Below are 16,417 nucleotides of genomic sequence, written 5' to 3' on the forward strand. Positions count from 1 at the left end.
GATAAACAGCACCAAAGCAACACTCAGAGATCACCAGCGAGAGAGAGTGTGAGAGAACATCGACCTATCAGGGGGATCGAGGCCTTCATCCTTCTGCAATTCACTCATAAGCCCTGAAGACACCGAAGACCATCGAACGATTTCTATTCCAATTTTTAGACTTTTTTTTAGGGGTTTTCGTGATTTTTTTATTTTATTTACATCGAAGATGGACTCCGACGCCAGCTCCAGCAGCTGCAGCCGCTCCTCGTCCCCGGACCTGGTGGTGGACGACTCGGTCGGAGGCTTCTTCACCAACAAGATGTTCCAGAACTACTGCCACCAGCAGCAGCAGCAGGGCATGACGACCATGATGAGGGAGGGAGGAGGAGGCACGGTCATGGCGAAGAGAGCCGGCAGCGAGGCCGCCGACCCCTCCGAGGAGGAGGAGATCCCGCAGGAGCTGCGGCTGAAGGTCAACAGCCGCGAGCGCAAGCGGATGCACGACCTCAACGGCGCCATGGACGGCCTGCGCGAGGTCATGCCCTACGCCCAGGGGCCGTCCGTGCGCAAGCTCTCCAAGATCTCCACGCTGCTGCTCGCCCGCAACTACATCCTCATGCTCTCCACGTCGCTCGACGAGATGAAGAAGCTGGTGGGCGACGTGTACGGCGGCAGCAGAGGAGCGTCCCACGTCTCCCGCATGGGCCCCGCTCATCCTCATCCTCATGCTCCTCCTCCTCCTCCGCCCTCCGCGCCGCACATCTCGCTGCACCCGCTGGCCCATTCCCTGCACCACCTGGCGGCCGCGCCCCACTCTCCGCCGTCGCCCGCCGCCGCCGCCGTCGGCTTCCTCGGGTTCCACCACGCGGTCGCGCCGGTCGTCCACCACCACGCCGCCGGCCTCCTGAAGGACCCGCTCTCTCACTTGAGCGGCGGCGGCTCCTACCACCGGCACTTCCCCGGCATGCCCTGTCCGTGCGCCCTGTGCCAACCCATGCCCGCTACCACGGGCACCCTGCACCGGTGAGAGCATGACGGAGGATAAGACTCTCTTTGGGAGCAGAGACAGTGTCAAAAAGAATGGACGCAAAAGAGAGAGGGGACCATGAACACTTAAAATGAACTGATCACAAAACTCTAGGCTGGAGCCGTGGGTGCCTGTAAATATACTGTACATAATTTGTTAAATATCACGTCAACTGCTGCTATTTCTTTTGATACGTATAATCTTGTTTGCTTTTAGAACATTTTTAAATGCACTGGGGTGGCCTTATATCGGGATAAAGACTGTCGCTTCTAATTTATCGGATATCTGTTGTGGTGAAACGATGTCTAAAATGAGGAACCGTCGTGTCCTATTGTTGTGCAGGTTTTCTATTTTTCTTAAATTAAATTTTGTTATAATGAATATTTTTGTTTCTGTCCGTTCTTTCTCTGGGTCAACAAAAACGTCTTACTTTTTCAAACATGATTTGTGATTTGGGGGTGTATAGATATCAAGCAATTAACTTAACTATAGCATAAGAACTCATTTTATATACTCACACATTGCATACAGGGAGCACTTGCCAAAAAGAACAGGTCTACACAAGCTGACAATGTGCGGTGCGATCTGTTCTTTTTGGCAAGTGCACAACAATCAAACTACGGTATATCAATTATACATTTATAAATTGCACTCAAGTATAGGAGAGAGGTATAGCTATTGAAAGAGTGGAGGCTAGACTCCCTTGGCTATAGACCCAGTGGGGTGTATTGGTGCATGGAAGAGAGTCGAGGAGGTAGGTGGAGAGATAGATGGAGGGAGGGAGGACATGGGGAGGAGGAGGAGGGCATTTAGGAGAGAGAGGGGTGATGGTTGCTAACCCACTCATGGTGGAGAGTCCCTTCCTCTCACAGAGAGAGGAACAGAAGGGGCCAGACAATGCACTTGCACATGTGGCGTTTGAGAGCTCGAGAGACCATCCATCTTCACCTCAACAGGGTGTAGGAGATGAAAGGATGACACAGGCGCCGGCACGGCGCGTCACTTTTGTCTGACACAGACGAGAGAGGGACAGAGAGAGAGAGAGCCACGGACGGTCCCCCGCCTCTCATCTTCTGGCCCGCAGAACATTTGTCCCCGTCCAATAAATAAATATATGGCTGTATATTGGCCTTATTAAGAGTGAATCTGAAATGGATAGGGTTAACGTATTCATGGTGCAATCTCAATAGGCCTCCGGTTGGACCCGTTTATACACGATTAGATTTTTTTGCAGGAGAAAAATAAATGGGTTCAAACAAAAATATCAAAACATTATCATGATCGCAGAATGGCACTCGTACGTAAGTCGTTGCATTGATATCGAAACACACCAAGCGCTCCAATTAAAAACATTGAGAATTTCGATACGTGTAAACAATGAACAATTAAATAAAACTATAGCGAGCACAAGTCATCATGGAAGTTGACTGCCATGAGCGTATATAGCTTAGTCAAACGGCAACAACAATGGCCGTCCCTCACTTAGCAACAAATCAAGCGTGTAAAAGACATGCTTTTTCCTCCCACGGGCTGACAGATGAGCTGGAGATGAGGGGTAGAAATTAAGAGATGTAACTCCTTTGGCTCCGGCCTCCCTCCCACCCCTTTCCTCCTCCTCCTGTGAGGCCTTACAATAGACCGCCGGACAATGGGGGACACAAAGGCCGAGAGGGAGGCCAAGCTCTCGTGCCTGGAACACAGACCTCCTCCATTCAATCTACATTTCATCATGGTAACAAGCGCTGTCGGGCCCAGAAGCCCTGACACTCCGCTCGCCACAAAGGCGGTTAGCTCTAATTTATGAGGCCATTGAAACTGTAAAGGGCCCCTGTCACTGCAGCGCTAGGGGGGGGGGGGGGGACTGTCAGCTGTGGGATGTCCCAGTGGGGTGGAAGGCAGCTGCCAGCCCAGGCCAGGCCCAGGCCCGAGCAACGGAGCTTCTGTCGTGGGGAACCAGTGCTGCTGCGTCACCTGGTACCCGGTCCCACCCACCCCCCCTGACACCGAGACCCGGGGTCCTCCCACGCGGTCCCCCCCCCCCCCCCACACTTTTATTTGGGCACAGGTGGGAATGGGAAGCAGAACACATTGTGGGGATTAATGGGGGGGAATCTGTCTCCCTTTGCTCTAGGTGGATAATTAGGGACATTGACTTGTGCAAAAGCTGGTGTTTCCTGATCGACGCCAGATGGCGTTAACCCATGAGTGTGGCGTGTGGGGCGAGGCAGAGGGTGTGTGAATGTCTATGGGTGTGGGCGTGCGTGTGTGTGTGTGTGTGTGTGTGTGTGTGTGTGTGTGTGTGTGTGTGTGTGGGGGGGGGGGGGGGGGGTAATGGATATGAATCTTAAATCATACAATATGGACAGTGCCTCTGCTTAAGAACTCTGTCCCTCAATGAATGGCCCTGTGTCTGCCCTGCAGGTCTTGTGTGATCATGTCCATATTTGTCTGTTGTGTTTCTGTTCATCTGGTATATATACCTGTATATTTCTTATCACGTTATGCTGTCCTTTAGGGATAATAAAGTATATCTAATCTCATCTGCTATACCCTACAATGGCAGCACAGGTTTTAACCACTCAAGCCCCTATATATATATACTTAATTCTATTTGTTGAATACAACAGAAAATTGTTGCGTTGTGAGCTTGTAAATCTATCTAGCTGTTTAGACTAGCATTTCTAAGCGGACTTGTTTTTAACCTGCTATATAATTATGTTCTCTTTTATTGCTTTTAAATTCTTATCTTTTACTTTATTTGTTTTCCTAATAAAGTTGTCCTTTTAGAGGTTCCCTCCCCTGACCCCAACACATGTAAAGCGTCTTTGAGTGCTCATGAAAAGCACTATATAAATCCCAGATATTATTATTAGTATTATTAATTCGCCGATTTTCACTATCGATATAAATGCTTACACATAATTTTTCACCCACATTCTGGTTACAATGACATTCCCAAAATAGGGGCGCTATAGGTTTAAAGTGGTTAGGACTTTAGTTCTTCATAATAAATTGTAAAAAATTACATTAGACACAAGATACATCATTATATAGAGGGGAATAGCTGCCCTACAATGCTTGTGGAATACATTATATTTTTCATAGTGCTCAGAAAGCAAATGATAACGCATACAAATGAAACCAGACCACATGGGAGGCTCGCGTTTCTCCAACAACATCCCTTTTTTTCCAGACTATTATGTATATCCTCCTCGGACAAAACCAGGAGTGAAATGTTATGATTAATTACAAACTGTTCAGCCGAAGCTGACACATCAAGAGATTCAAGCATGCCGAAACCAAAGAAAGGCACTAAACGAAACGGCGCAAAACAGTCAGGGAGCGCACAGTTTTCTCTCTTGAATATGAGTCCCCCCCCCCGTGCAGGTCATCCCATTGAGCGCTGACAGATGGATAGGTTAACTGATTCTGATGCTAATCAATAGAGGGGTGCGTGTTCATCTTGGCGCGGCAGAGTGGCGCATCGACAGAGTTAATTAGGGGGACTGAAAGGCCCAATTAAAGGGATTGAGGGCCAGGACGGGGCAGACATATTGCAGAACATACGCGCACACATTGTGCAGCGTCTGGATACAGGGGGACTTCAATTAAGTGAGGACACTCATCCAGAAGCTTGTTGTCTGACCTTTTTTCTTTTTTTTTTAACTCCCCCTCTTCCATTTTACACTTGCTTCTCTTGGCCCAAAATGTGGACAATGACAGCAGGGCCCAGATGGGAGGGGTCAGCACATAATTCATAGGTCGTTAACACTTCACACACAGCCACACACACACACACACACACACACACACACACACACAGGTACACGCGCAGAATTACAAAAGGGGTCGTCTAGTCTGCAGTGATTCAGATGGGAACTGCTTGACGCTGAGCACAGCACACAGCAGGTTAGATTTGGATATATGTAAATCATGTGTTTATGCAGATTAATGGACTATTTAGGCTGGAAAACATTTTAGATATTGCATTTGTATACCTTGCTTGTATACCTACGGGCTACGGTATACACTTCTGAAGACAAACAAAGCAGATTGTATTTTGTTTTTCTTATAACATTTTAAAAAAGCTAGGCCTATAGGTTCTGAGCTTATATTTTGTGCTACTTTTGCACGACACTGTCATAGCCATATGCATAATGAAGTATTCCATTATTTTAGAAAAAAACACGACATTATGTTTTCTCCCCTCATTAATTTATGTAAAATTACTAAAGTAAACACATAGTCGGATATGTATATTGAATAGAATCTTTCAAGCTTGATGAATGATATGTCGTGTTGATTTATGTGTATTTTGGTGTTGTTATTTCCATGTAATCCTTTAGCCGCCCCAAATGTCTATCTGTACTTACGTGCGGTTTACATGTTTGTCTAATAGTGTATTATTCAATCAATCAAATTCAAACACTGGGTTTAAAAATAATATGATTCGATTTCGATCCATCTATGAAGCAGCAGCAGTACTCATGCCAGCAGGAGAGCGGCAGTAAGGCGCACAGCGCTCCAACGGTCGGGCCGCTAAACTCAACCACCCTCCAGAGGAAGAAGCAGTAAATATTGATGATGTCATCGTGTGAAGATGGCTGAAGGGTGAGAGAGAAGTCGCACAAATACTTTTTATGTTTTTACACGTTTAACGCTCTTACTTAACGACGTTACGAGGCTATGTACCGCTGCCCGCGGGCGTTGCGCGCTCGCAGCTCCGCTTATTCGGCCTGTTATTCGTTGCGTCAACGTTAAAAAAACAAAAAAACAAGTCACGTAAAAAGGAAAAGATCTGCAAATCATTTCAGGAAGTGCTCCCCCGTTTGTTTACCAAAACACTGACCAGTATAGACTGCACCAGCTGGCTGCGTTTAGCATGTTAGCTTAGCCGTCTGCAGTCTGCGTTTAGATATACCATCTAAAAGACCCGTAATAACTAAATAATGTGTGGGAAATCATTAATATCCCGCGTTCAACTTGCACGCCGATCTAAACTAAACGTGTGTTGACACGTATGGCATTTAATAGCTGTCAGTAAACACGATCGTTTAGCCAACTTAGCATGCATGCTAGCCTGCCTGGCAGCAGCAGTTGTTGTTTTGACGTTTATGTGTTTGGCTTTTGTCAAACAGCTGAACGAGATCGACTCGTCATTGTCATGTCTCATGTTTGTATCGTTTATTTATACAGGTTATTATAATAAATTGGGTTAAATGAATAACATTTTACAACGGAGACATGAATCAAATCAAATGCATGATTTTTGTCCTTTTGTCAGTTTAGCCGCGAGCAATTTAGATGCTTTAATCAGCTTTCTGTCCAAGTTACAATGCCAATTCTCTTGACAGGCCATTCATCCAAACAGAAAGGTGAAAAGTCCCTCCTTCGTGTTGTATTAAACTGCCTTAAACTCACCAATATAGTGTTTTCGAAATCCTGTACAGATCGCTTGGGTTATCCGGCCCCTTTAGTTTTTGTGGAGTTTGTCATGTTATGAGCTGCTTTCGGTCAATCAATTATCAGTGCAGCGATTGACGGTTTGTGTTCAAGTTTGGAAAGCACTCGCTCGTTTTCAATAACGCGACGAACTGCTGCCTCCTTGTGTGCAAATATTTCCAAAATGTGTACATTGCACGGATGCCACGGAATGGGTATTGACAAAGTATGTCTTAACATTCTATGGTCAGTATGGTGGATATGTTTATGAATTAAACTAGATTAATAATGTGGTCGGATAACCCAAGCTTTCCATACGGCTTCAATACTAAGTTGTAATACAATACGAAATGACTTTTCTGTTGGATTGGATGGGCTGTCAAGGGTTGGTATTGCAGAATCTGCAGATGGCATAGAAAGTTGTTGTTTTTATCTTCACTTTATTTAAATTGTTGCTACAGTGTTTAAGCCCCGGGGGGGAAAAAACTGAATCCTACTCATGTACATGCGATGTACAGCCTTGAATCTGCATAAAATGTATTTAGGCTGCATGAATACAGCCTTGAATCGGCATCAAATTTATTTAGGCTGCAGCACAGAAAATAAAATACATACGATAGTAGGTTTTAGCCTGTATAGACCTCACACTTACGTCAACTTAATACATCATAAAAGCCACCAGCAAGGAATAATACAATGAACTGGTTCCAGCACCGTGATCTATCGCAATGGTTCTCAAAGTGGGGTCCGACAAATGATTTGGGCAGTGGTGTGTTTTCTACCGTGTCACGCTAGTTAGTATATAGTAATACCTTCCGATAAAATAAAAAGTATTCTGTCCAGTAAACATCTGAGGAAGTGTATCTGCTATGCAGGGAGTGGGGGCAGCACGAATGTATAGACTTCAAATAGCTTCAAATAGCCTTTTTCATGTGATAATGTGAGTCAGAGAGGTGAAGGCTATAGTGTGTGGCTATTGTCTTGAAGTCGAGTTTTGAAGTAATTCACGCATTAACCTAACAATAGATGGCACACTTAAGTTCCAAAGCTCCAAAGTGGTTGAGTTACAGGGTGATTAACATTAGAAACAGTGGAAAATCAGTACAACAAAGCATATTGTAATAGTACCCCGTCTTACTGCATGCGCTCACTTATGTGTGTGGATGCATGTATTATTGTGTGAGTGTGTGTGTGTGTGTGTGTGTGTGTGTGTGTTACACACACACACTGCAATACACTGCAAAAAATATATAGAACACGCCACTGGATTTGGGCGTCCTTGACATGTTTTTATTAACGTTGGCAGACTTCCTAAACCGAGTAGCAGTCGGGCCTTTTCATTAGTTGTAGACTTCACTGGAACACTGGTCTAGCTGCATTCTGTTCGTGGTTGGACTAATACTGCAATATTGATTTCTCTTCCACTTGTAGAGAAGGCTGGTGGGGCGGCTGGCTTCAGCAAAGCTTTCAGGTCGTCAAAGACAAGGTAAGCGTCTCATTAATAGAGTTTTACAGTTACCAATGTTTCCCCCCCCCCCCCTCAACAGGCTGCAACAAACAACCTAATCTTTTAACAAGCCAACATACAGAGAGTATTGCTCGATGCCACTGTACCGAATACATAACACTTAACCACTGTCTTCTGTCGTCAATGTGCAACCTTCTTTCCCAGTCATCCGAGGCCTTTGAGTTCATAAAGCGAGACCTGACCGAGTTCAGCAATGTGGTACAACATGATACCGCTTGCTCCATCGTGGCTACAGCCAGCGCCGTCAGAAACAAACTTGCGGTAATTTTACAACTTTTTCTTCTTTTCTTTGTATGCTTTATTTCAGATAGGTCAGGGTAGTGAGACAGAGAACCAAGGACAGAGAGAGAGGAGAGACAACAAGACGAGGGTGGGCTTCGAATCCGGGGCCTTGTGCTCACTAGGAGTACATGGCCTGTGCACTAGCTGGCAGAGTCTCCTGGCAACCACGGTAATTTACAACTTTAACCCATTCTGACCTGAGATCAGATTCTAAAAAGTGTCTTCTACATCCTGACAGTTTTCATTCTGACCTGAGATCAGATTAAAAAAAATGTCTTCTATGTCAGTCGCTCTTCGATTTTTCAAAAATAGCAGACCTACAAGCTCGTAGCGCTATGAGCTTGTAGATCTGCTATTTTTCAATAGCTAAAGCACGACATGATGCTAACACCAAAATGGGTTAATCTGAGCCACTGTTCTAAAAAAAATAAGTTTGTTCCAACAACAACCTGAAGAAGTATGGAAGGAGCAAGTTGTCTCCCAATGGGTTTTAAAGAATGAAAATGATGCAGTAACCACTGGAAATAAGGCTAATTGAGTACTAGCTGGTGCTTAAAACAGTTTGACTGTTTTAAACGCGTAACCCGCATTTTAATCAAATGCACTACGCTGCCAAGATTGTTGTATTACCTTTAGAGCATACGCTGAATTATTTGGGCTTTTGATCCGTGAAAATCCGGCGAAAAAAGGTCCCCTCGGTTTGTTATGAACCGATCGCACCATCCGCCACCTTGGTGCACCCGGAAGACGCAGCACAAGACCCGCCTCCATGAGGCGTTGTACCCCATTAATTTGCATTGGCCTCAATTTCCCAGAAGCCCTAGCAGCCCACAACATGTGTTGATTTCCGGATTTCGTCATCAAAACCAAACCATCTCTAGTCTCTATCTCCGCGGCAAAGACAGTTTCTTTTTATGTATTACAATACGGCGGATTAAACGCATGAAACAAAAGGCGGGAATGTCGTATATATATATATATAGCAGCGCCAGTAACCTGGATTAAACTATTCCTGGCAGCTAAACTAAACTGTTTTTAATGTTCCCTTCATGTCATTCTCTACGATGCGTTCAGGTGGAGGGATCCTCGGAAACCACAGAGAAGGTGAAGAAGGGCCTCTCTAGTTTCCTAGGGGTGATTACGGACACGCTCGCTCCGCCCCCCGACAAAACCATAGACTGTGACGTCATCACGCTGGTGGCAACCCCGTCAGGAACCACGGAGATCTATGACAGCAACAAGGTGGGCATCGGTGTTATCTGAAGCACGTATAGAACCGAGTGTTCGCGAGTGTTCAAGAAGCCCCGTCTCCTGGACGTGTCGTGACGCTAGAATGTCACAACAACCGCTGCCCCAGGGAATTCCTATCTGTAATATATGGGCTATTTTGGAGAATTGTACATAGTTATATGTACGGAATGGAAAGTCTCAACAAAATATGTGTTTGCGTTCTTGTGTTTCTACGGTTGTTTCTCATTATTTTCTGTAACCTGCACTGCTAAAGCCACGTTTAGATGTCGAACAAACAAAATGTGAGCATGGAGTGATTTTGAAATAAGAAAAGCTCTTGAAACTCTTGAACTTTATCGTGCTACATTGCTAAGCAACAGAGTAGAGCTGTTTAAATGTGATCACATGAATCTCAGAGAAGATAACCACAGCAAATCATATGCCTCTCCCCCAGGCCCGCCTGTACTGTCTACAGGCAGACCCTGCTACGTACTGCAATGAACCCGACGGTAAGACGCACATCACATGCAACTCACTTGTGACTCTACAATGGAAATGGTAGATGCTTTTCCTTGGAGTAACATGCAAATATCCCATGGCTTTAAGTCTTAAGGTGGTTGCACACTGGACGCTTTTTTTTTCTCGGAAAACCGATGGAGAAATGCCACTAAAAATCTGTGCGCAGGGACCTTTACCGTGTAAGCAAAACATTTGCTGCAATATTTCATATTCTATTCATTATACTTTATCTATGAACTTTTCCTCAAATGCACATCCCCTGACAGTTAAGGAACCCATCTGCTGGACGATAAAAGATGCAAAATGTAGAGGCTAAATGTAAAGCTGAGGCTTACCGCAGGTTTCCCCATTACTCTTCCGTGCCGTGCTTGCGTCTTCATCTGAAGTCGTTTGTTTTGTCTCCAGGTCCCCCGGAGCAGTTTGACAACTGGCTGTCCAGCTTCAGCTTAGAGGAGAAGAAAGGCCACGTGTCAGAGCTTCTCGTCAACAGTCCCTCAATACGAGCCCTGTACACCAAAATGGTACAAGCTGTTAAAGCTAAACTGTACACAATTAACATGACTGGAAGACCTCTGTTAGTTTAGGAGCTGATCATGTTCTCCGTTACATTTCTCACACTCTCACAGGTACCAGCGGCTGTAGCCCATTCAGAATTCTGGCAGAGGTATTTCTACAAAGTCTTTCAGTTGGAGCAGGTATACAGACTTTTTTCCCCCCTCCTTGCCTTTGCATTTGTATTTATTTATTCAGCACAGTATAAAAACAACACGGTGAACATATACATATAAGAAGGGTAAAGTGCTAGGCTGAGGCAAAAAAGCCCAAGGGGCTTATACGAGGCCTCTACCTGTGTAAAACACAATGAAACATTGTACAAGAAATATAGAATATCCAGAAAAAAACACGATTGCAGTATATAAAACAAGAACAAAACAACAAGAAGCATGATTAGAATGATTGGTTATCTACATGATTGGAGAAAAGAAGAGATGATACAAAGAAATATAATGAAGTGATCTGGTCAATGAAGTGGGTCCTAAACTGTATAGGTGTTCCATAGGCTGTATCTGATGGAGAACCGGCACTGACTTTGAGAGTTCTCACGTAGTGCATGTGTGAAGTTGTTGTGCAAGCGTTTCCGAATGCCGTCGGACGATCGACGTGAGAAAATAAGCAGCAGATGATGTTAAAGAAAGAGGTACTTCGCCCAAAGTCACAAAGCCTGTACGGCATGTACACTTTGAAACTTTCAGTGGAGTTGCACTGCTCACAAATTACTGCTCTGCCATATCATGTCAGTGTGTGCATGGATGTTGTTGGTGTGTGTGTGTGTGTGTGTAGGGGAAAAATGACTGTGTTTTGTGAACATTCACATTGTGGACATTGTCTGACGTGCTATACACAGTATGAAATCGACCCCAACCATGATGTAACTTCACTGTTCCTGGCGGTGTTACATACTGTACCAGAACACCTGGTTTGCTTTTAGCCTGCAGCCTGGGTGTCTCACAATATGTTTTATATATTTTTTTCCTCTGGTGTTGATGGCTAAAACGGATACAGTTACTTGGGGCGTTGCCAACCGCGCTACCTAATTTAAAGTAGATGCCAGTGCCCGGATGTAGTTTATTTTTAAATTACATTTGAACCCTTTTGGTGTTTAGCATTATGTCATGCTTTAGCTATTGAAAAATAGCAGATCTACAAGCATACATATCTATGAGCTTGTAGGTCTGCTATTTTTGAAAAATCGAAGAACGACTACTGACATAGAAACATGGCTTTTTCAGAACACTGTCCGGATGTAGAAGACATTTTTTAGAATCTGATCTCGGGTCAGAATGGAAAACTGTCAGGATGTGGAAGACATTTTTTAGAATCTGATCTCAGGTCAGAACGGGTTAAAGGGATAGTTCAGATTTTTTTAACTTAAGTTGTATGAAATACTTGCCATTAATATAGTGGTTGCAACTGTATTAATTGATTGCCTGAGTCCCGTGGTGGGAGTTCTGCTCTGGTTTTAGTGAATATTAAGTAGTTCCGGTCATTTTGTGGGGGGCACAGGGGCCACACAGTAAAAGTAAATTAATCCACAAAACTAACGTAATTTGTATTGTTGACCCATTTATAAAATACTAGCGCGACTTTCGTTCAACTTTGACCCCTCCATCACATGGAACTACTTTTTGGGCGTAGTGATATGGACACAAAAAACATAGTTCTGTGTGACAGAGGGGTAAAGAAATAACGAAAGTTGCACTAATATTTTAGAAATAGGTCAACAATACAAATAGTTTTGTGGATTCATTTACTTTTACTGCGTGGCCCCCAGTACCCCCCCCCCCCCACAAAATGACCGGAACTACTTGATATTTCACAAAACCAGAGCAGAACTCCCACCACAGGACACAGGCAATCAATTAATACAGTTGCAGCCACTATATTAATGGCAAGTATTTCATACAACTTAAGTTAAAATAATCTGAACTATCCCTTTAAATCTAAATTTGCCCATCAGGAGGAGGCAAGGAGAGTGGCCCTGAAGCAGCGGGCAGAGCAGAGCCACACGGAAACCCTGGGCTGGGAGGAGGAAGACGAGGGTAAGTCTATAATATAAACTCTTTTAAAGTTCTACTTTTTTTGTGTCGTCCAGCAACGGCAAAGCAGGCGCGTTCAACTCCAGTAAATTGACGACTCTCTGGTTGCCGCCCGGCCAAACCCCCGTTTTGTTTCACAGACGACTTCCTGGGAGCCACGTCTCCGTCCCGCCTCGACTTCACGCCTCCGCTGGACGACGGCGCCGCCGTCCCGCCGCCGTCAACCCCGACCGCCGCCGCGCCGAGCCCCGCGATGTCGCCGTCCCCGAGCGGCGGCGCTCTCTCGGTCAGCAGCGACAGCGTCAGCCTGCCGACGCAGGTGGAGCTTCTGCCGGCGGCTCCCGCGGCGGTCACAGAGCTGGGCGAGAAGATGACAGAAGCCGGCCTGGAGGAGGACGACGACGACACGACGGCCGACAACAAGGCACGGGACCACCACCACCACCCCCAGAGGCCCGCGAAAGGTCCCGGGGCACGAGTGGAAACGACGGAGGTTTCCCAGCCGGAGTCAGCTGCTTCAAATGTCTCAGCCCCCCCCGCCGCCGCCCCCGCCCCCAGGCCCGACGCGGCGAAGGAAGACGCCGCCGGGCCGCAGGACCTGAGGGTGTTCGAACTCAACTCTGACAGCGGGAAGTCCACGCCCTCCAACAACGGAAAGAAAGGTAATGCGACGACGCGGGGATTCGGAACGGGCACGTCAGGCACGTCGTGGCTTGATTCCTCTGTGTGTGTGTGTGTTATAGTATATTAAGTTGCATTCTTATTGCACAGAGGATAGCCCTCTATATACTTGAATCTTACCAAGATTAATCCATTTTGACCGATTCTGCAAATGTCTTCTAAAATCCTGACTTTCTTGACTGTCTTCTTGAAGAAGCTGTGTTTTTCTACGTCAGTCGTTCTCAAACACTTTCATGTCACTTTTCACCATTCTTCAAAAATAGCAGACCTACATAGCAGATCTACAAGCTCATAGCGCGCCACCGAGTGGCGCGCTATGAGCTTGTAGATCTGCTATTTTTCAATAGCTAAAGCATAACAAAACGCTAACACCAAGAGGGGTTCCCGGCCAAAATGGGTTAACTAGGATTCCTGTCTCTTACTCTTACATTGCACTTTTCAAGTCACTCTGGCTAAATTACTAATGTAAACGTTTTTTTTTTTTTTTTTAGTTGTCTTGATCAAGGTCTTATGTCCGTCTATTGAGAGACTGAATCCCAAACATCATGTTTAGCCCATTCTGAACGGGAACCCATTTTGGTGGTAGCATGTTATGCTTTAGCTATTGAAAAATAGCAGATCTACAAGCTCATAGCGCGCCACCGAGTGGCGCGCTACGAGCTTGTAGGTCCTGCTATTTTTGAAAAATTGAAGAATGACTGACATTTTTAGAATCTGATCTCAGGTCAGAATGGGTTAATCAGACCAGTGTGTGTCCAGTGGAAACCTCGTATGAATCTGATCTCGGGTCAGAATGGGTTAAACGGATCCGAGGTCACGGTTGGTCGGCTGGTCTCATCTTCTTGGCCTCTCTTGTATTAACCCCTTAGGTTCCAGTACTGATGTGAGTGAAGACTGGGAAAAGGACTTTGATCTGGATATGACCGAAGAGGAGGTCCAAATGGCACTCTCTACGGTACAAGCTTCTGGAGAGGTGCGTGGGTCCTACGATGGTTCACACATCATAACTACACACGGAACTGCGTTTTTACAGTACAGAACACGATTTAGAAGTAGACCGCAGTGTGCGAAAGTATATAACCTCATTTAGATGTATTTATTGATCACATGATAATGTTTAAAAATCCACATTAATAATTTACCGGATGAAGAATGCCATTGTCATTATTTGATCAATAAAGAAATGTCTAAATTAGGCTTTACCTAAATAAAGTTTGTGCCATCGACCTAAATGATATATACAAATATATTATATATACAGAAATAGCAGCTCATTGCAAGCTTGTACATCTGCTATTTTTGATTTTTTTTTTTTTTGTGTGTGTGAGAAATTAATTACGGATTCAGAAAGCGTTTGTAAAGTCGACATCAGGTCTTAATTTAAACACTACCATAAATTCACATACCATTTTCTCTCTCCCCTCCCTTTTCTTCAGGTGGACGAAGACTGGGAGAACTGGGACTGAGAGGAGCCGCTGGGAGCGCCAGGTTTCTGTCCCACCATTAAAAGCTAGTTCTTCTCGGCAGGCGAACCATGCTTAAAAACGTGTTTTAACTCTTTGTCCACGCTGTCAACCATGTCACGATTGTCCGTATAGGTGGAACGTCCGGCGGGGATTTTTGGACCATATTTGCTGAACCTTGTTGGCACAGAACAGGGCAGACCAAGGCAGTAAAGCTTTATAGACGGCCACCGTTTAGCTGTCGGGGGTTAGCGCCGCAAATAGGTCGCTGGCTAACAACTTAGTTCTCTTGGTTTGTTTTCTCGAGTAAATTCGGACTTTAAGAGAGCATAATATGACACTAGTAAAGTATAGACGGAGGTCGGTAATTGTTTTGGCAAAAAAAAAAAAAAAAGCTAAAGCCTGGTTTATACTTGGTTGCACAGCGGCGTCGCGTGCCCCGAAAACGACGCGTTGCAGCGACCGGCCGTGATCTAGTAGACCGGCTATTTTCGGCATGCGACATCGGCACGCAACTTCCCAGTATAACGGGGCTTTAAGGGATGCCCATTGGATTAGTCCGAATGTGAATGGTTTCACCACAGCAGGGGGAAAGGGAGCGGTTGTACTCTTTGTTTTTGGTTTCATCCTTTTATGCCATTCAATACATGATGTATGATGATGTTTTCAAGTGTAATTCAGAGTTGGGGGGGAAAGACGTTTCTTTTTCCCTTCAGGCTGCAGAATAGCCATAAACTGTAACGCTGCTTATTGATTTATAAGATGAGATATCTCGCCAGTGGAATTTATTTTCTTCTATTCTGGACTTAGTTATGGTTTAACTATTTCATGTAACCGTTTGTCTCCCCCCGCCCCCGCCCCCTCTGTGTTTGGATAGTCTTCATCTTATATGAGTACTCAAAATGAAAAGAAGAAAAATATATACATATATATTTTTTTGGCATTCATATGATTTGAATTGTGCTTTTCATTTTGTATTCACTCCACACTCTGGATTCATGGCCTTGTAAAGCATAAAGCCTGGTATAAATTAAGCATAATTTATACCGTGCCACACAGCGTCGATTGCCGACAATAACCGATAGCAAATTGGTTACCTTCGGCGAGCGCCACCGTCTAGCGATGAAGCATAAATCAGGATAACACATTGTTATTAACGATCTGATTCGAAACACATTTTGTACATACGTCTTTGTCCCTCTGTTAATTATTACACTTTTTCCATGCCATGTGGATGTGATACTAAATATCACATGTTAAAAAAAGTGTCATTTATTATTTTCTGTCAACATTCAGATGTTTACATCTATTAGCCTGTTGTCTGTTATTCTCATTGGAAGGGAGAGGGAACTCATGTATTGTCAATCAATTGAGCAAGAAGTCACTCGTGACTCCAATAAAAGCGAATGCAAACATGCTATAGTGTCTTGAGCTCGGAATGGAGTGATGGAGTGGAGTGTCAATATACTGTACTCATAGAAAATGTTAATAGATTAACTTCTATGTTAGTCTGGTTCTGCATAGAGCAGTGGTTTATTTCAACCAGTGGTCTGGAGACCACCAGTTGTCCTTGAGGGGTACAATGGAACCGGATGGACCCGTAAGGGTCAATTTTGTGGTATGGTACCATTAAAGGAGAATTCCATGCTAGAATGCTTTCTTATCT

The 16,417-nt window shown here is 44.8% G+C and overlaps 2 protein-coding genes across 3 annotated transcripts; both read left to right on the top strand.

Annotated features, from left to right (window-relative positions):
- Positions 1–208: 208 nt before the first annotated feature.
- Positions 209–1,009, top strand: olig4 (oligodendrocyte transcription factor 4; the record flags this gene model as incomplete). The annotated part of the gene is made up of 1 exon (XM_080784251.1): positions 209–1,009. The coding sequence occupies one exon, from the start codon at positions 209–211 to the stop codon at positions 1,007–1,009; it is 801 nt and encodes a 266-aa protein (XP_080640377.1).
- Positions 1,010–5,547: 4,538 nt separating this feature from the next.
- On the top strand, positions 5,548–16,167 carry bsdc1 (BSD domain containing 1). 2 transcript variants are annotated; one of them, XM_080784526.1, is made up of 11 exons: positions 5,548–5,620; positions 7,883–7,937; positions 8,124–8,240; positions 9,336–9,503; positions 9,946–10,000; positions 10,416–10,531; positions 10,637–10,705; positions 12,529–12,610; positions 12,748–13,269; positions 14,158–14,261; positions 14,725–16,167. In XM_080784526.1, exons 1-11 carry the CDS (start codon positions 5,610–5,612, stop codon positions 14,752–14,754), a joined length of 1,329 nt encoding a protein of 442 aa, XP_080640652.1. In that variant the 5' UTR covers positions 5,548–5,609; the 3' UTR covers positions 14,755–16,167. The 2 variants fall into 2 exon arrangements, with proteins under 2 accessions (XP_080640652.1, XP_080640651.1); XM_080784525.1 differs by lacking the exon at positions 8,124–8,240 and adding an exon at positions 8,287–8,430 and having other exon boundaries at positions 5,598–5,620.
- Positions 16,168–16,417: the final 250 nt, after the last annotated feature.

This window comes from Protomyctophum bolini (assembly GCF_963924005.1).
Source record: "Protomyctophum bolini genome assembly, chromosome: 15".
NCBI lineage: Eukaryota > Metazoa > Chordata > Actinopteri > Myctophiformes > Myctophidae > Protomyctophum > Protomyctophum bolini.